Source organism: Sinocyclocheilus rhinocerous, unplaced genomic scaffold (genome assembly GCF_001515625.1).
Source record: "Sinocyclocheilus rhinocerous isolate Xijiao unplaced genomic scaffold, SAMN03320098_v1.1 scaffold789, whole genome shotgun sequence".
NCBI lineage: Eukaryota > Metazoa > Chordata > Actinopteri > Cypriniformes > Cyprinidae > Sinocyclocheilus > Sinocyclocheilus rhinocerous.
In genome coordinates, this window is record NW_015667306.1 from 2,713,477 (window position 1) to 2,734,643 (window position 21,167).

The 21,167-nt window shown below is 36.1% G+C and overlaps 1 protein-coding gene across 1 annotated transcript; it reads right to left on the reverse strand.

The window, feature by feature from the left end:
- Positions 1-2,932: 2,932 nt before the first annotated feature.
- On the reverse strand, positions 2,933-12,758 carry LOC107733750 (S-adenosylmethionine synthase-like). The gene is made up of 9 exons (XM_016545517.1): positions 12,398-12,758; positions 11,061-11,138; positions 10,655-10,777; positions 10,436-10,548; positions 10,206-10,349; positions 9,484-9,702; positions 6,337-6,519; positions 6,027-6,160; positions 2,933-3,833 (listed from the first exon to the last, which is right to left on the reverse strand). The coding sequence occupies exons 1-9, from the start codon at positions 12,471-12,473 to the stop codon at positions 3,731-3,733; spliced, it is 1,173 nt and encodes a 390-aa protein (XP_016401003.1). The 5' UTR covers positions 12,474-12,758; the 3' UTR covers positions 2,933-3,730.
- Between the last annotated feature and the right edge of the window lie 8,409 nt (positions 12,759-21,167).

Below are 21,167 nucleotides of genomic sequence, written 5' to 3' on the forward strand. Positions count from 1 at the left end.
CACAGTAATGACCACCATAAAAGTTTCACTGATAATCTTCCCCTTTGCTGAAGCTATGAAATCTCAAAAAAAGTGACGTATCACTCCATCAGTGCCATCAAATATGAGATTTGAGCAGTGCAGTATAAGGGAGGATTTTCTGTGAAAAATGTATTAAATTTCATTTTGTTTCTGACATAAAATGCAAAAAAACATGTTTGATAAAATACAGCAAACAAGTCACACAACAGCACACTGTTTTTGTGCATTTTGGAGCTTAACAGACATGAGAGACATTTTTAAAGTAACATGCAAACAACCAGCATCTTCAAAAGTTTGCAAAAATTCTCATTTTGTGTTCCACAGGGGAAAAAATAAATAAAGATGTCAACATGAGGGCGAAAAAGTCATTTTTGACTAGTCCTTTAAAGGGGTCATCGGATGCCCATTTGATATAAGCTGATATGATTCTTTAGGGTCTTAATGAAAAGTCTATAACATACTTTGTTTAAAATTTCTCAATGGTAGTGTAAAAAACACCCTTTTTACCTTGTCAAAATGAGCTCTGTTTTCAGCACGTCGTTCTAGTCCATGTTGCTTTAAATGCTAATGAGCTCTACTCACCCCGCCCCTCTCTTCTGTGGGGTGAGGAGCAGTACTGTTTACTTTAGCCGCGAAACTTGCTAACTAGCAAATATTAGGAAAGGCGATTTGCAAAGATTCATAAAAAACCCTATACTCACTTCTTGTGTAGATGAAGCTCGATCACGAATGATTCGCGCGAACATAGACGCATTTAGGCAGATCGGGGATCGGCGCATTCCCTTCAAAACGAAAGTAACGTTAATCCTCTGCGTCTTCAGCGGCTCAGATGTCGGGAGTAAATGACGACTGCAATGTTCATTATTACATCCAGTAACAAAACGCCTCAATCGCTTATTCGGAGACATTCTTGTCTTCCCCTGCACCGGAGTCCACACAATGGCTGACTCATGACAGCTCACTCAGGGCGGGTCTAAGGTAAGACGGCCTTGTCAATCAACTATCGTGGGAGGGGCCTGTGCAGAACTATGTCATTCTGACAGGAATCTCAAAACAGCCTGATGTGAGAAAGAGGATTTTAAAATAGAGATTTAAAAAAAAAAAACACTGGGTGGATTTTTATCATTATAGGATGGATGTTTACACACACTTCCAACATACATTTATGTTCAAACAACAACAAAATTGAATTTAGCATCCGATGACCCCTTTAAAAAACAGTTAAACGAGTCATTTTTTCTGCATTACCTTTTGCCTAGACTTGTGTTCCTTCATGTATTATCTATTAGTTTGTTTAATCTTGGGACTCTGACAGTCAATAGCTGTACTGCTGCAAACCTGCTGTCATCATTCAACAAGACATCAGCATTTAATGACATACCAGATAGCAAAAATACCTTCACGGGCCTTTGTTTAAACCAAAGATTGGAGAAATGTTTTGGAGTTTTATGGCAGGATGTGTTTGATGGTGCTGTAAATTTGCCTTAAAATGTATGGAAATAAAGCAGAATCAGACATTACACTCGGTAAGCTTTCTCTCTCATTTCTGTGAATGAACTTCTGTGAGTCATGTAGACCGTGTCACACAATTCCCGTTAGTGGTCACCATGGCCTTTGAGTTTATTTAAACAGATTGGATTTGGTCATTCTTGTTTGACTTATCAAGTGTTTCGCTTCAGCTTTTGGTGACCAATTGCAAAACTGTGTAGTAGTAAACATATTATTTGCACATAATGGAATGATTGGTTGGCATATTAACCAACAAATGAGTCATTCATTGTGTTTAAAGACACCCATACTGACACCAGAATTTTCCACACTTTAATTATTCACAATTATTTACATGTCAAATCCTTAATTCAATCTTAAAGACAAAAGTTGAAAATCTAAAAGAAAACAGTAAGAAGAAGATGGTTTATAGTGTTTTTAGGGGTTAATGCCTCTGTTGAACTCCCAGAAGTCTAAAGAAAACAAACGAGTGGCTTTCACACACATTTCAAGTGTGCAACATAATCTGGCTTTGTTCATAACTGAAATAGGCTATATACACACACACATATGCTCACTCTCCAGACTTGACAATTAATGCAAGACCAGCACAGGATCTGTACACGTAAACAACAATATTCTCATAATTTCCCTCTGCCATTATCAAACATTAATGAGATAATGAATTCAAAAAATGAAGCATAAGCTAATGTTCTTATGATGCAAGAAAAAGCACACAAATTAGACCCTTTTAAGACTGTAAATATATGATGCAAGGAATATGTTTATCAGAATGTATAACTTATAAAACCTAAAGCTCCCAATGGTCCACAATATGCTTATAACTCTTTGCAACACACTGCTGTAACTTGTTACAGCCACAATGAAAAACTGACTAAATAGTGAATTTGGCTCATGAAAAAGAAATAGAAATTACAATGTAGTAAAAACTGAATAATTATGATTTCAATCATTTTAAGTATAAAGCTGAAATGTGTTTTTCTGAGGCACTAGTGGCACCAAACAAAATTGCACTGCAGTTTTCCCGAGCTCTCCTCTGTTGATCGGAAAAACAGATATTCCCGCCCAAAACTCGCGCCAGTGTTGCTGCTGACAGAGTATTGTTTTGATAGCACCTCAGAGTCACAGTACTTACACTTTTTAAGGTAATCAAACTATGAAATTATTACTTAAGGTTTTCTCTATATATTCTAAGCTGGTATAGGCTAGGATGCACTTTAGCCGTAAGGAATGCAGTGTTGCCAATTTAGAAATTTTGTTGCTAGTTTTAGCAACTTTTCAGACTACCCTAACAACTTTTTTTTTTTTCAAAAAGCGCCTAGCAACAAATTTAGCTATTTTTAAAAAGTTTTTGGCAACTTTTAGCAACTTTTGTAAAGTGACTCAAATGATAAATAAATGCACATATTTTCATCTAAATTACACAAAAAGAGGAAACCATTGAACAGCTAGCCAGCCAAGCAGCACATCAACCTGGAGAGAGCTGGAGAAAGATGTACAAACATCAAATGTGCATTAAGTTGCTAGTTCCAATTGGTCAATAATAAATGCACATTTATGATACAGCATGTTATTAGCTTGTATATATAATTGTTGTTCAGTTAGGTTCACTGTAAGAAAAACTGTTCAGAATGTGCAGTTTTACTAGTTAATAAGAAAATACATAAAATGTGTAACTTCAATAATTCAATGCTGTAAAAAATCCGATCATAAAACTGTTACTTATGTTACTTTTAGAAACTTAAATATTTTATGTTTATAATATTATATGAACAAATACCATTAAAAAAATATTTTTCGTTGAGATTTGAGTAATCTCGTGTATTCTACGTAAAAACGCTGTTTTGTGTCATGGTTATGCAATGACGTCATCACGCAATGACATCACAACGCCGTTTAGCAACTTTTAGCAACAAATCGATCTGCCTTTAGCAACTTCCCCTGAAAATTAGTTGGCAACACTGAAGGAATGATAGATTGTCATGAGTGCTGATGCGGTGAAACAGTTGTGAGGGATCCTTTCACGATAGACTTCTAAGTAAAAAAACGGATTTAATTTATCAATCTTGACATTTACAGTATATATTCGTCTAATCTGAAATGTAGCATATGCGGGAAGAGAATTTAAATAAGCTGAGAGAGGAGCGCTGGAGGAAAGAGCGACTGAATGACTGAAGGTAAGACTCGCGCGCCTCTCAGTTTAAACCTTGAGACTCTTGGCCATCTCCCAGGGGAACTCTGATCGGCCAAAATGACCGTAGCAGGCGGTGCTCTGGTAGATCGGTCTCTTCAGGTTCAGGTCCCTGTCAAGTAGAAATTGAGTTTGTTAGCTTTTCACCAAACAGCCCTTGTCTGAATCCTACTTACACCAAAACTGTAATTAATTAAATAAAATGTACTTAATTTATGTGCATCGTTACTTTTTAAAAGACGCTTAATACATAGTAGAACTGCCATTTAAGCCAGTGGTTCCCAACCCTGGTCCTGGAGGCACCCCAACACTGCCCGTTTTGCATGTCTCCTTAATCAAAAACACCTGATTCAGATCATCAGCTCATTAGTAGAGACTCCAATACCTGAAATTGGTGTGTCAGAGAAAGGAGACATGCAAAATGTGCAGTGTTGGGGTGCCTCCAGGACCAGGGTTGGGAACCACTGATTTAGGCCTATTGGTGGTAGCGATACTCCCCCTGGAGGAAATATCGGGAAATGTCATGTTTACATATATTAGCCTACTATGACGATTGAGCAGGATTGTAATCAGTGTATTTCTTAAGATTTTTTTTTTTTCCATGTCACATATGTGACCCTGGATCACAGAACCAGTCTTAAGTAGCACGGGTATATTTTCTAGCAATAGCCATTGTATGGGTCACAATTATAGATTTTTCTTTTATGCCAAAAATCATTAGGTAAGGAATGCAGTGTTGCCAATTTAGAAATTTTGTTGCTAGTTTTAGCAACTTTTCAGACTACCCTAACAACTTTTTTTTTTTTCAAAAAGCGCCTAGCAACAAATTTAGCTATTTTTAAAAAGTTTTTGGCAACTTTTAGCAACTTTTGTAAAGTGACTCAAATGATAAATAAATGCACATATTTTCATCTAAATTACACAAAAAGAGGAAACCAACCACATTCACATCATATGTGAATTCACTTTAGCCTTAAGGAATGCAGTGTTGCCAACTTAGCAATTTTGTTGCTAGTTTTAGCAACTTTTCAGACTACCCTAACAACTTTTTTTTTTTCAAAAAGCGCCTAGCAACAAATTTAGCTATTTTTAAAAAGTTTTTGGCAACTTTTAGCAACTTTTGTAAAGTGACTCAAATGATAAAAAATTGCACACTAACAAACCATACATCAATGAAAAGCTTATTTATATATATAAATCAATTTCAAAAAATTTGTGGTCCAGTGTCACATATTTTTAAGATGTGTACACACACTGGTTCATGTTTTATGGGGAATTCCAATAGGTGTAATGTTTTTTATAGTCTATCGTAGAAACTTTTTTTCTGCCCCTTAATCCTAAACCTAGCCCTCACAGAAAACTTTTTTGCATTTTTAGATTTTCAAAAAACTTTATAAGCTGTTTTCCTCATGGGGACTAATAATAATAATAATAATAAAATCCAAAAACATTACTGGTATTACTATCCTTGTGGGGACATTTGGAAGGGAATACCAGGTACACACACACACACACACACACAATATTGTAAAAATGTGTAATATTATACCATTGAATCTGCCCAAAATTGTGCAAACGTGAACTTGAACCAAGTTACATGCTAAAGTGTAAAGAATTCACAATATTGTATTACAATAGTGTCCTCATTATTTCAAGAGGGCAGTTTTCACTTGCTGTTCATATTAAATATTTATATTTACTTTAATATAGAAAATGTTAATTTAGTTTTATTTTGTGCTTACTCATCAGAATCAGAATCAGAATGAGCTTTACTGCCAGGTATGTTTTCACATACGAGGAATTTGTTTTCGTGACAGAAGCTTCCACAGTGTAACAGAATGACAGTGACAGAACAAAAAACACAGATAATAAAAAATAAAAATAAATAAAAAATAGAACAAGTAAATAAGGAATACAAATATATAAATTGACAATTGTATGTGCAGGTATATTACAATAGACAGTTTTGTATGTACAGGTAGTTTTTAAGTTTAGGTCATTGACTAAAATGTTATTTTCGTCTACTAAAAGTAGCTGCTAATTTAGTCAAAGTAAACCTGATTGGATGGGTATAACATTACATGACACTTTTGAACCGATGTAATAGCAGAGAATAACCCTTAATTCCCCCTTATTTTAGTGAACTAAATTCCACGTAAATATTGTTTCCCTCCATTTTCAACTCACCCACATAAAGTACTGAACTTAACCATTGTGTTTTTAAGGCTGAAAAACAGAAAATGTTGTTTTCCTTCCCTAAAGTAGAAGAACATAATAAGAACATATTATCTTATTAATTGTTTACCTAACAATGACACCTGGTCGGAGGTCAAAGTTCTTGTTGACAATCTGTAGCAACTCCTTCTCTGTTTTTTCTGATGAGCCGTAGGTGAAAAGGGAGATTGAGAGAGGGTAGGCGACTCCAATGGCGTAAGACACCTACAGAACACATTAAATATTCATGACCCTGCTCCAGACACCAGCACATCCATTCCAGATTTAATCCATATCAGATCAAATTGGTCAATAATGTGGATCTGTTTTTTTTTTGTCTAGACACAACCTTATGCATTGTTCACAGTTTTTTATTCAAGATGTCTACACTTTTGTCTTACCTGAACCAACACTCTTCTGCACAGTTTGGCCTTCACCAGAGACTTAGCCACCCAGCGTGCAGCATAGGCAGCAGAGCGGTCCACCTTGGTGTAGTCCTTTCCAGAGAATGCTCCACCACCATGAGCCCCCCATCCACCATATGTGTCCACAATAATCTTCCTACCTGTGACACCAGCATCTCCCTGAAAAGCAAAGATTTTATATGGTTATACCAGGGCTATTCAATTAGTTTCATTTGAGGGCCGGATTATCGCATTGAAATTTTGAAGGGGGCCAAGGGGGTGGGTGGCCGTCCCAATCTCTTTCTGAGGGGCCTATAAAATTAGAAATTAAATTTAAATGCATATTCAGCAGTAAAATGAACTAATATTATCAACACCAACATCTATAAAAGGTTAACATTAGTGCTGTCTGTGAATCGATTTAAATAAAAAAACAACAACTAATTATTCACATATTTTTCTGATTAATTGGGATTAACTGCATATTAATATATTTATATTGTCATAATTTCACATTGAACCTCCAAATTAATGTAGAAACAATATAAAGATGGTATATTTTAAATATGTGTTTAATGGCATCTTTTTACTGAGTAGCCTATTATTAACCATGGCCAGTATTTTTGATAATGCCATACTGCTACTGATGTCTCTATTAAATGCATTTTCCCCTTAATTTTAGCCATTAATTATAGCAATTCAACGTTACAGTATAATTGAAAGCCATTATTTTTAACATTTAGTAGGTTCTGAAAAATATAATTTTTAACTTTTAATTTAAGTGAACTTAAAACAATCTTCACATAAACTATGAATTGTATATGCATAAACTATATAGATTAATCTTTACTCAAGCTACAAAACTTAATCAGCGACTAGAGCAGTCAAGTGATTTCTTTTTCTTTTGTTCTGTGATTTACATCAATATGACAGACTTCATCAGATTTCACTTTAAAGGGGTCATATGATGCGATTTCAATTTTTCCTTTCTCTTTGGAGTGTTACAAGCTCTTGGTGCATAAAGAAGATCTGTAAAGTTGCAAAGACTAAAGTCTCAAATCCAAAGAGATATTCTTTATAAAAGTTAAGAGTCAGCCACGCCTACCTAAAACGGCTCGTTCTAACACACCCCACATGTCTACGTCACGATGTGAGAAGATTTGCATAACGCCGCCCAAACGTTCACGCAAAGAAAGAAGGCGTAACCTTTATTCTCGCTGTAGTATTGTTGTTGATAATTCTAATAATAAATCAGCATATTAGAATGATTTTGTGCTCCTAAATTTTTTAAGTTAGCATGACTGTTGAAATTAAATGGTAATACTTTACAGTAAGAGCTCTTTTGTAATATTAATGAAAGCTGTAAAAGTATTGTTCCTAGTGTGTTCATTTCAACATTTACTATTATTAATAGGCTATATTTTTACATTTTAAAGTTTCTTTTTTTAACATTAGTAAACTATGAAATAACTTTAATGATCAATATAATAATTAATATTAATATGTTTATTCATTTACAAAGTATGGTTCAGTACTGCTACTGCTTTTTTAAAAATAGTAAAGCTCTGTTTTAGTTTTAGTTTACCATTTTAAAAACTATCGGTTGATTAATCGGTATCGGCCAGTGTGGTCCAACCTAGCTATCGGTATCGGTAAAATCCACTATCGGTCGACCTCTAGTCTTGATATTTACTTTGAAAGCTAAAGCTCGTGATTATGGTAAGGGGCGTTACATTTCCGACGTGTGCTTGTGGTGTTCGGCCAATCACAATGCACTGGGTCAGCTGGCCAATCAGAGCAGACTGCGCTTGTCAAAGGAGGGGGCTTTGTTGAAAACGACTGTTTGAGAGAGGCGGGGCATAGAGGACCTACAATAATGTACAGTATTTGAAAAATAATGTGTTTTTTGAACATTAAAGCATGTCAACATATTCTGTTACACCAAATACACAAAATAATGATCTTTAAAATAGCATCATATGACCCCTTTAAAAGCAGCGCTGTCACTGATGCACATGACGCGTAACTGACACACACCTGATTTTCTCCCAACTCTTTATGGTCATTTAGGATTTTATAACTCATTTAAGACCGTGTTTACGAGGTCACTTGCCAAAACCCAGCATTTTGACATAATTGTTTGTGTTTTTGTCCATTGAAGCGCTACTGGCGCGCTGAAGCGGCTCAGAATACAGTTGAACGCACAGTCTTTCAGACTATACTCCATTTGATAATCATCTTCGTGCAGTGTCTGCGCTATTTCTCGACAGAAGTTATGACCGACAACAATGCCTTTATACTCCTTTAAACTAAAGTTGTGGATATGTCATAACCCCCTCACACAAGCGCTTGTCAGCGCTGCCATTTATTGATGTTGCGGTCTCCGGTTATTGTTGTTGCTTCTCTCATCCCTTTCTTTTGCGACTGTCTTGGGCCAGTGTTGCCACCTTGTGGACAAACTAATTAGTGCAAAATAATGTGCGACCTGCGCGTACTCTTCCCTCGGGCCGGATGAAGATGAATGGCGGGCCGGATTTGGCCCGCGGGCCGCCAATTGAATAGCCCTGGTTTAAACAATAGTTCACCAAAAATGAGAATTCTGTCATCCTAATGTAATTCCAAACTAGTCAGTTATGTTTTTCTGTGAAAAAACAAAGGGAGAATTTTGTGAAGAATTATGAAACAGCTCTTCACCTCATAGAAGTTTGTGTCTAATCTGTGTTTGTGCACAGATTTGAAATGGCTCACCATGTGCTGCTACAATAAACATGAGAACCAGTGCTGTTGTGGTGTCAATGACATTGGCACGACAGCTTTGACATACAGTAGGTGAAACTTTTCAATTAATAATGATTTCATTTTGGTGTGTTCCTCACACAAGGAATAGTATTCCTTGTATTGCTTAAGAAGACTTGGAATATAGTGCACAAATAATACTAACTACTTTGTGTTTTTTTTTTTTTTTTTTGATAAAGCTGCACAAAGAGGTCTCAAAAAAATTCATTCTGTAGTAAAAAAATACAGCATAAAGGTTTAAAACAACATAAGGGTGAAAATGTAACTTTTTTAAGTGAATTAAACCTTTAAAATTCATTATATACAACAGTGTTTCATATAACCGTTTGAACCATAGAAAGTTCTCACCTGAGGCCCTCCGATGACAAAGCGTCCACTTGGCTGCAGATGGTAGACAGTCTTATCGTTGAGATATTTTGCTGGCACCACAGCTTTGATGACCTTCTCCTTCAGAATACGCTGCTGCTCCTCCAGTGAAATGTAGTCATCATGTTGGACGGAGATGACCACTGTGTGGACACGCAAAGGAATCACAGCGCCATTCTCCTGCTTGTAGTGCACAGTGACCTGAAGTTGTGGAAAACATCTGAAGTCATCATTTCAGTTGACATAGGGAATGTGAAGGACATTTCCTGCTGTATGGTCTGAAAATGGCAGAACTCTAAAATAGACCAGAGGTTTCAGCTTCCTGAGAGCTGCCCAGCTTGAGTTGCTGGCATGCTCCTGAGATGGAAGGTGCACAGCCGTGTCCTCTGTCCCACTGGGAAAAGTAAGGACCGGGGGCCCTGGATGTCATGCTGAGGGTCATTTTCTCTCAAGCATTAAAAGAGACCGCCTCATGGTCACTATCTTGCTCAACAGCCGTCACACCTATTGGCCAATGTGTTGGTTCAATGAACACTCGGCTGATAAGATAGCATGGTCAGTGTCAGTCAGGGGCTTTGAACCTGCACATTGTGGCTCTAAAGACTCAATTATATCAACTTGTGATTGTAAGTGTGCAAAAATAACTTCACAACATTTTTTACTCTAAACATAATATTTAGTTTTTTCAGTCTTATTTTGCTGACCTGAGTTTTTGAGTCTGGGCGGAGCCATGGGATGGTGCCATCCCGCCGCAGCTCAGCCATTTTGGCATTGAGTTTGTGAGCGAGGACAATGGTGAGTGGCATGCACTCCTCCGTCTCATCAGTGGCGTAGCCAAACATGAGCCCCTAAGACACGACGGAAATGCAATATGAGGATGTTTGTCTCAAACTATGTGCTCAAACACATTTTTACACATCTGTTGTGTTCGGACCTGGTCTCCAGCTCCAATATCTTCCTCATGTCTGTCAACGTGGACACCCTGCGCTATATCAGGAGACTGCTGCTCAAGAGCCACCAGCACATTGCAGGTTTTATAGTCGAAACCTAAACAGATGGAAGAGCAAAGAGTGGACATATATGGTGGATGAGTTAGCAAAGATCTGAAGTACTAGGCGGTATGCTGAAAATTAAAGTATGTATTGATCCTGACCTTTTTCAGAGTTGTCGTAACCAATGTGTTTAATGGTGTCTCGCACAATCTTCTGGTAGTCAACGTTGGCCCGAGATGTGATCTCACCACAGAGAAGTACCATACCAGTCTTACAAACAGTTTCTAATGATTAAAACAACCTTAATTAGTCAAATGACCCATGACAAAGGAAAGTTGCCATTTTATAATCCATTGCTAGGTTAGAAATGGAGATGTTATCCATTTAAATTCCCTTAAACTTTAGGGACGGAAAGAGTACAAGAAATGGTCACTCTATAACTGAACAAGAGTCAAGATAAGTGACCCGCTGTTGGACTATAAACGTTCAAACAATATATTGACAGTCATGTTTATACAGAAAGCCTTTACATGTTTATTTTGTTTGTGATTAAAAATATTCACTCACCACAGGCCACTTTGGCATCCGGGTCCTGCTTCAAGTGTGCATCAAGAACTGCATCACTGATTTGGTCACAGATTTTATCTATTAACGAAATCACACCATTATGAAACAAAGTTATGTCATGGCTCAGATGAAGGTTCAAGTGTGGGTTTAGTGTTATAACACCAGAAAGTTTCAGTTTAAGAGTTTAATGCCTGTCTTATAGTAAGCCTGTAGGACACAGTAATCCCAACCAAGCAAAACCCCAGCTGAGCAGCTGGAGGACAATACCAGTGGTCCTCTCCTTTCAGAATCATTCACTCAGTCTATATTTAGGCTGCTAGCTGAGGCAACAGTTTAGGTGAGTTACATCAGAAAATAGCTGTCCAAAACAACATATCAGGTGATAATATGAGACAAACAAGTCCAATCTATTAGATCGCTTCAGTCTGGAGCATTATGGAATAGATTTTTTTGCATCTTGCACATGCGCGCCTATTGATTGATCTGCTGAAATATGTGCTTATGGGAGATGTTATTGTTTAGTAAGACTCTCAAAATTTTGTTCATGTGAACCAGACAGTTTGCAGTGTTGCAAAATTTGTCTAGGAGGAACCAGACCGGATTAGATTAAAAGTCATTAAAACGTATTAAGAGTCATTAAGTTTGAAAGAAGCTTTGAAATATGTATTGTGAAATGCACTATGCAAATCAAACTGACTTAGCATTTTTCAGGAGTGCAGCATATGAAAATGTCTACAGCACTTTGGCATTGCAGCATGACATGAGAGAACCGCAATATGGTTGATAAGAAATGTGAGGTCTGGCAAGTTCCCACATGAAACAGAAATAACTACTGAAGCCAAATCTGTTGGCAAACAGGTGCACCGATGATCGACTCACTAGACAGCCATGGGACGGTGTCATAATCAAATCATTCACTGTATCAGTATGTTCATTATGAAATAAATTGCATAGTAAATGTGTAACTGAGAAAATCCTCAAAGTGATATGCAGTAATTTAACACCTATGTAAAAGTCATGACCCCTAATTTACTATTTTTGTCTACTACACTTTCACTCCATGAAATACCAGCTAAGCACATGGTACTGTGGAAGTTTTGCTACTGAAAGTGTGAATGAACGCCATTGAACTGTTGCTTAAGCAGCTTACTTCTGTAGGAACTGTTGCTAAACCAGCTCACCACTTCTATATGCTCCAATGACTTGTCGAGGCAGGTGAAGGTACATATCTTAAGGAGCAAGGAACATGTCTCCATGCAAGCACCCAGGTCCAGAATGCAAAATCTATATAGTACATACTACAAAATGTAAATGTAAAAGTTCAGATAGAAAATCACCTGGATGCCCTTCTCCCACAGACTCTGAGGTGAACATGAAGGATCCGTCATCATGAGCGTCATTCATTCCTTCCATGTTTGCCAGCAACTGAACAGATCTTCGAAATCAACAGGACAAAATAATCTATCAAGTGCTCAATAATTTTCCTCCAACTTTGGCTAAAGCAGGCCAAGTATGCAGAGCTCCTTATAGTCCCGAGGGCATAGAAGAAAGAATGATAGAAAGAAAGAGAGGTCTGCAGATAGATCATAGACTATAACACACAACCTCGCCTTGAAGTAAGTTTGCCCCTATATATGGCAGAAAGAAAACACACACACTAAGCTTTACTCACTCTCTCACTCACAAACATACACACATACACACATGTGTCATGTGAACGAGTGAGGCAGACCATTCCAGGGGGTGTTGTTTGGGGGGAGGAGATTCAAACTTTCAGAAACTTTCTGTTAACCCCTTGTGCGCTCAGCTCTGTCATATGAAGGTTTTCTTTGGGGTGGGATGGCTGCTGCTGTCAGTGGACACTTGTGGGCTAGAAATCATTCACACAACATACTAATATATATCAGGGCAGGAGTGCTTACAAACAGACCTGAAGGTGATTTATGATAAACTTTGTGGAAAAGTTATGTCCAGTAATATCAAATCTAAAGTGGGGTGTGGTGAAGTGTGCTTGGCTAAAATGAATTCTTTGTGGTTGTGTAATAAATGCATTGCAAAACCCTTTAAAAAACATAATGGTTTAACATATAACAATCAAGGTCTGTTCCAAGACATGCTGTGCTGATCTTTGTTAAATTTTGAACTGTCTATGCTCAGAGTCTGCATGGGGTTTTGGATTATTATCTATACTGATATGACCAATTCTTCTTTTTTTTTTTTCCGCAGTCAATTGTAGATTGAAGATTTCCACATTCTCAATTAAAAGTTCCTTTTCAAAGCTTAAAAGCTGCAATATGGGTCAAGCCAGGATGTGACCAAGGGTTAAAATGTCAAATTAGGAAGACTTACTGGATCAAAACTTTGCAAAATTAATGTAATTATTGTAATAGTGTACAGAAGTTATTTGTATACATTTTATTTTGCTGCTTCATTCTCTGATCTGGGGTGTTTGATTGATTTGCACACCACTTCATTTCTCTCAAAATCGCAGCATTTGGATGTTACCATATAAATATGTAAATTCTAATAAAGTAAAATAAGTACTTTACAAAATTATTCACAGATATTATCATGTAAATGCAGTTGTTAGCAGATATATTCATAGTGTTTGTGATAAATGTACCTTTTGTAATGTATCTGTGATATTGAACATTTATTTTTCTGTTGCCCTTTTTCTATTTCATTTTGGGTTGACTTTAAAATAGACATAACAAAAAAATTAAACAAAGCCCTTAATTTAGAACCTCATGATATTTTACTTTAGCAAAACCCATCTTTTTCTGATAAACATATTTCTATTATTAATCTGTTAATTATCTTAGCAAAGTTTTATATTCATAAGTCAAAAGTAATTCAAAAGAAACCATCATATATTACATTTTGTAACACTGATCTTAAAATATACTTTGAAACCCTTTCTAATATGAGATCACAAAATAAGAAGCTAATAAAAACAATACAAATTCTAAAGCTTTTCAAAATGATGTAACTGCCCTAATGTATGTATTATTAATATTTTTTTTTATCCTGTTATTTTTATTTTATTTATATATGACTTCATATATACTGTATGTTTTATATATGAAACATATATATATGTTTGTATTAATTTTGCATTTTTGTTGTTGCTGTTGTTCTGTTTTGCATGCTTTGAGATGTGCAACGTTTCCCTGTTTGCATTGTGCCTTTGTGTGATGGAACTGAATAAAGGGAAAAAAAACTTTTTTTCTCTCAAAATCGTAAAATATTTCAAGCGCTCTAATACATGAATTTGAGCTGAGTAATGACATTTGTCTTGGGTTGCTTTACAGCAGAATTTAATTTTCCCACTTAAAGGGTTAGTTCACCCAAAAATGAAAATTAGCCCATGAATTACTCAACCTCAAGGTATCCTAGGTGTATATGATTTTCTTCTTTCAGACGAATCCAGTCGGAGTTATATTAAAAATACCGCTCAGAAGTGACGAACACGGAAGCGCAGCGGAGAGATCAAAACAACGGTCACGAATTATAAGTACAAAACGAGGATTTGTAAAGAAGAATGTCGATTCGAAGGATTTTGATATAAGCCAAGAGGAGACTGGTTTTCCTTTGCTAAAGTAAGGAAACTTTGCTTCCTTTGCTCCTGTTAACAAACGTTGGTTTTCACGAGTCTCACCGGCGCATGCGCAACGCTGACCTCATACGTCATCCGCCCGGAACTGCTTCTTTGTACAACTGTTGGCGCAAGCTACATTAAAGTGATTATTACGTTTTGAATATGGATATTTTTCTTACAAAAACACATCGATTCACTACAGGACACCTTTGTTCACCCCCCGGAGCCGTGTGAGGCACTTTTTCTTATAAATGGATACGCTTTATTTCACTTCTTTTGGACTGAAGCACTGCAACACCCGCTGACTGCCATTAAACAGCTTGGAAGATCAAAGACAATTTTTAATATAACTCTGATTGGATTCATCTGAAAGAAAGAAGTCATATACGCCTAGGATGGCTTGAGGGTGAGTAAATAATGGGCTAATTTTTGGGTGAACTATCCCTTTAAATTTGCATCACTGATTCTTTTATTTCTTTGTTTATTACTGTGACAAATCTGTCATTGTATAAAGTGCTATATAATTAAAGGTGATTTAATAGAAAGCAAGTTTAATAGTTAATAGTTTATTGTCATTTAGTAGATGCTTACAAAGCAACTTGTAGTACAGTAAATGCAGGGCCCTCCCCTGAAATAATCTCATGCCGTGCTGTCAAAGGCACAATGGTGACAGGGCAGGATTGTGATCTTAGTTACTCTCCAGTTCTTTAGGTGCCCACACATGGAATTAAACCTACAACTTTTATGCTTGAGCAGAAAGACAAACAAAATCTATAGGAACCTATAGGAATGACCTATATAACCACTGAACTGGCTGAATTGATGGTGGATTGCACAGATGCTGAATAAATGTATTGATGCTTATCTGTGAACAGATGTGTTTAACTTAAACATTATAATATTATAATTTTGCAGTTGGTGTTAAGTGTACAAATTTTGTTTTTCACATGGCAGTTGAATTTTGGAGGGAACAAATGAGTCAATGAAGTGAGATGGCAAGACAAAGGTCAGTTTCTTGTTGAACTCTCAACCGGAGACATGTGGCATAAAAGATGAACTCTGAGAGAAAAAAAACATAATTAGGTCCACTGACATTTTTCCACTGAACAACTGAAGACCATTATTTTCAATAATCATTACATTATAAAAATAATTAATTCTAATAAAAACATTTTTACAAAAAAAAAAGAAAAAAGACTGAAAATGAGCATTGATTATTTTTTTTCATGTAAACTACACATGGACAAACAGGTGAGCACGTGAGACCACACTTTATGGACTATGATCTTATAGCTGTGAGTAGATATGTGGTAGCTGTTCAGAGATGGCCCAAAAATCTGGTCAGAAAACAAACTCAACCAAACAGGATGAGAAAACGGATGCAAGCAGGGCTAAAATGAGCTGGTTTAAAAGTTCATGGCTGACAGTCACACGCTTTGTGTATTGTGTGCGTGTATGATTGATCCACTCCTGAAGACACATATGACAGAACTATTCATGTCCATAATATGTCCTAGAAATATAGACCTATCCATTATGTTGATTTCAAGATCTGTTCTTGTTGCAGTTATAATTTAATCTTTAAATGAATTCAGGTGGCTCTGAAATGAAAGGTTTATGCTTTCCTTACTTAAATGAGGCCAAATTAATTTTGTGTTTAATTGTAATTTTATATTAAAGGTTTGGTCACACTTTAGTCTGGGGATCAGTTCTCACTATTAACAACAACTTTTGCCTCAATAAACTCTTAAATTGGTGCTTATTAAAAGTTAGTATAGGTAGTTGTTAAATTTAGGTATGGGGTTAAGGGATCTAAAAAATGGTCATGCAGAATATGTGCTTTATAAGCAGTGGTGTAATGTAACGAAGTAATAATACTTCGTTACAGTACTTAAGTATTTTTTGGGAGTATCTGTACTTTACTTGAGTTTTTATATTTCAGCCAACTTTTACTTTTACTCCACTACATTTCCTAATTAAAATGTATACTTTTACTCCGATACATTTCCCCGAAGCATATTTGTTACTTACTTACTCAAGTAATATTGTAAACGGTGACTTCAACTTCTACCAAAGTCATTTTCTGGTAAGATATCTGTACTTTTACTTTCAGGTGCTTTCAGGTACTTTATACACCACTGTTTATAAGTAGTAATAAACAGCCGATATGCATGCTAATAAGCAACTAGTTAATAGTGAGAATTGGTCCGTAAACAAAAGTTACCAAATGTTTAGTTATAGATGATATTCAGCGTTCTAGTTATCTCATTGAGCCTAAAATTCATGTACAATAATATTTTAGGTACTGAAACTCAAAATTAATGAATCCCTAAATGATAATAATTTTTGACAACAGCTATGTCTTTTGGCATAAGTATGTGACAGGCTGTCCAGATATGACTTTGTTTGACCCATTCCTCCGAACAGAGTTTAGTGGGATTGACCTAACTCAGTTTTCAAAAAATGCCACAATTTCTCAACTGGGCAGTGATGGGGTCAATTGTAGGACATTCACCTTTTTTCATGTGTCACCCTAGTGTTCATTTGTCCTTGTGTTCGAGATCATTGTCCAGCTAAAAGATTAACTTTCTCCCACGCTATAGTTTCAAAAGACTGTAGGACATCCTCCAATGGTATTTCCATCCATTCTTGCTTGATTTCAACAATACATATAGTCTCAATAGGAATGTCATCATCATATTGGAATTTAGATATTTTAAAGTCTGGGCATTGTTTGGATTTGGATTTATTTTTATTTTTTTAAAGAAAAGCTTGTTTTGTGGTTATCTGACCACAAGAGCTTGCTAATGGGCTTTTTGGCAAATTTCAAATTTGGCTTCTTTTGTATCACTCACCCACACAGGCCTGTTATGCAGAGCTTTATTGACTGGTGCACCTTTACAACGTAGTCAGTTTCTGAACTCTGTAGCTTGTTCAAAAGAATTACTGACTTGTTTGTGGCTTTGCTTACAGGTGTTCCTTTTGTGGGCATTTCTGTGTGTTTTAATTCTTTTGATTTATCTTCCTTTTCGACCAGGTTCACTCATTGAAAATGGTCATTTAGTCGTTATCCCTTTATTTAGAATATGATCCCAGTTGGTGTGGATGAGGTGCATCATTTCGGTTTTATCAGGAAGGTGTTATTGTTGCTTCTGCTGCATGCAAGAGAGATAATTAATACTTTTACATAATAATAACATAATGTATAATGCATAACATGATAATATGTTGAGAAATAGAATACATTGTATATAAAACGTGGATATATGCATTTGTTTTACATCTTTTTGTTAGGCTGGTCAGTTTTTGTATCAAGATGATGATGATGTAATTGTGGCAGAAATACACAGGTTGAAAGGTTGATGTTAGTTGAGGTGAGAAGCATCTGTTTATGTTTTGTTACCGTTCTCTTGGTACAAAACGTACGTGGCTGCTGCTGGTTGGTGTACGTTGATAAACACAAGTTGTCACGTGCCCTGCCCTATTTCTTTAAAGGTAAACTCTTTTGATAAGCATGGAGGAGTGAAATGCGTCAGCCAATGGCTAACTGAGACGAGGATGTTTAGTAGGTGGGGTACGTATGCTTCCAGCTGATTGGCCTGTAACCCAGACACATGGGTAAGACAGAAACTCTTGAAAGTGCTCCAGTGAGGTGGACCTAGGTGAACTTTACAGCTGGTGCTGGGTATGAAACCTAAGCTGGGTCTTGGATTTGAAACTGTGTGCCATCTATTTATGACCTTTCATTATGCATAACACAATAGATCAATAAACTCATGCAGTCTCCACCCCGACACTCACTGCCAGTTTAGAGATTTCAAACTAAATCAAGTCACTGTGCATGAAGCATGGAACACATATTAATTATTTTACAGTTATTTTCATTCAAAAATACAATTAAGCACTCTGTTACTGCTTCATTGTCATTACTGTAATAATCAACTAGAAATATTGCAACCACAGTTGCTACTATAACAAGCGAAGGAGGTTTCCCACATTGGCTTGGCGGTCGGCTGGAATGCAGCAGCTGCAGGAGAGGGTGGGATGTTGGGACAACTTTCATCTCGGCACATTCCAGCCTACAGCAGCCAGAAGCAACTGGCCTCTGGCCCTCTCCCCTAAAAATAACTATTACCACCAAAACAGAGCTGGCCCAGATCCACTAACCTAACTGTATCATCTTACATAATCAAGTTCTTAACACTTGTAAGCAAACACACCTGGGACTGACTATGTGCTAATGTAGTGGAAAGAGCTCTGGAACTCATAAAGGACAAACATATCTTGCAAAGGTCTGTGTGAAATTTACAGAAAGGCGTGATATTCACTTTATTTGTGAAATATATAACTATACTATTCAAAAATACCTTGTTTTTATATGTCCTTGTTATTACATAAATCATTGTGCAGTCGTGTATACTGGACTTTCGTGGTTATAATAATGTCCTCAAAACATCAGTACAAAGACATCTTCACTTTTTTAACTTCTGTGTCTCATTCAGTCAGCTTTTACAGTGGTGTGAGAAAGTGTTGGCCCCCTTCCTGATTTCTTATTTTTTTGCATGTTTGTCACACTTTAATGTTTCAGATCATCAAACTAATTTAAATATTAGTCAAAGATAACACGTGGTCTAATGGGTTTTTGTCATTCTTTTGGTCATAATACAAAGTATGATAGCATGATGTCCTTAGATCTACGGTAATCTATAAAATATGGTAATTGTGTGGCTGGCATTTATTTGATTTTCTTGCAATGTTATGCCTGTAATTGACACTGAGACTCTGCCTAGAGCACCAGGACCACAGTGACATATCTTCATTTATATGTAAAGCAATAACTGGTGCATGACATAAACAACAGATATACATTTTTAGATGAATAAATCATCTGTATCCACAACAGAGAGTCTGTCTGACCCAGAGGAGAGTGATGTACAAAATATTATATATAATGCAGCTGCTTCAAGTACATGGCTGTAAATTAGCCTGTAGAGGGCAGTAATGTGCTATATCAGGAGTATAGTTATTGTATACTTTACTCTTTTTCTCTAGGTAGATATGCCCAGTGAATTCAGTACCTTCAGTACACTTTAGATCAATGAGACAGATATTCTTCTACATATAAATAAAAGATGCAAGGAAAATATGTTTTAGGAGGAATGTTGCCAGTAAAAATATCCTTGTATACTGCTGGAAAACAATCTTTATTGTTTTAACAATTTAACAATCCTAAAAATATATTTTAAATCATACAAACATTGTTCATCTTGTTATAGGGCACAGTCTAAAAAAAAAACCCAGAAACTAATTTATATAATTTTTAAGTGTGTTGTTTTTAATCTCATTAATATAGTAAATATTTTTAGGTCATTGAAGCATTCTGTCTGAGTCATGAATTATTGTAGGAACAAATACACAGTGTACAGTAAATTTTCAAAATGCTTTCTTCGAAATCTAATTCTTATCATTGTCACAATTTAATTTCCAGGTGTTCATTTAATTTCCGGCTGCTAATTTCTGTGTTCTGTAAACAGCTGGTCACGTTAACCTCTTCAGTATACATTTTCAAATGTGAGTGGTCCATGTGGGAATGAATAGATTAGCAGCCTGCTGAAAACAGAGGATGATTCTTAGCACTATTACAGTTGTAAGGCTATGGTTAGGTAAGATAAAAATATTAAAATGCATTTAAATAATGTAATTATCTTTGAATAAATATGTATTTCGTGGAAAATTTAACAAATATGATTCAGTTGGAGAAATACTAGCCTGTAATTGCTTTCAGATTAGTTTAAATTTCTGTCTTATAAACACTGATTATTTCCCTTTGTTATTTGATTAGAATTCCCCATTTATGTTACAACAGTTCTATATGTAAACCAGCATAAACAGTTATCATATATCATATAGATCATGTGATATTTCAATATTCTAAATCCAAGCCCTTTGTACAAAAGTAGTTCTTGTAAAAGCAGTGGAACTAAACTTTCTGTATGTGTTTAGAATGTATTTTAACCATGGCGTCTTTGCAGGTTCTTTGAGCAGTATAGGCTCATTCTTCGATGTTCTCTGTGCTCATATACAGAGTTTTTCCTTAAAAAGCCTTTATGGGATTCCGGGTGTGCATAGATATTGTATGTCACCCTTCCAGTTTTTTTTTTTTTTTTGCAAACCCTAGTTATTGTAAGCCATGTATGTTGTCTTTGTTCTACAACAAATAAACAACCAAAAAAAAAAAGCCTCAATGTGCAAGTCTGTAAGTCCTCGACTATACATACCTCTGACAACAGGAGTTGGTGTCACATAAAAATATGTTACTGCATTCATATCTCAACCATTTTATATAATATAAATAATTTTGTTAGATCAATAGAGTAAGTGTGATTTCAGTATGAATTGTTTATAACTGTAATAAGCATTATTTTTATCATCTGGCACTTCTTTTAACATCTGTGTGTGTCTAAATCAGTGGTTCCCAACCCTGGTCCTGGAGGCACCCCAACACTGCA

Excerpts from the sequence above, each read along its gene's own strand:
- LOC107733750 (XM_016545517.1), bottom strand. The coding sequence starts at position 12,473 with ATGGAAGGAATGAATGACGCTCATGATGACGGATCCTTCATGTTCACC. Across the intron at positions 10,778-11,060 it reads GGATGCCAAAGTGGCCTGTG|AAACTGTTTGTAAGACTGGT; the intron begins GTGAGTGAATAT and ends TTTAATCATTAG. Across the intron at positions 10,549-10,654 it reads TTACGACAACTCTGAAAAAG|GTTTCGACTATAAAACCTGC; the intron begins GTCAGGATCAAT and ends CCATCTGTTTAG.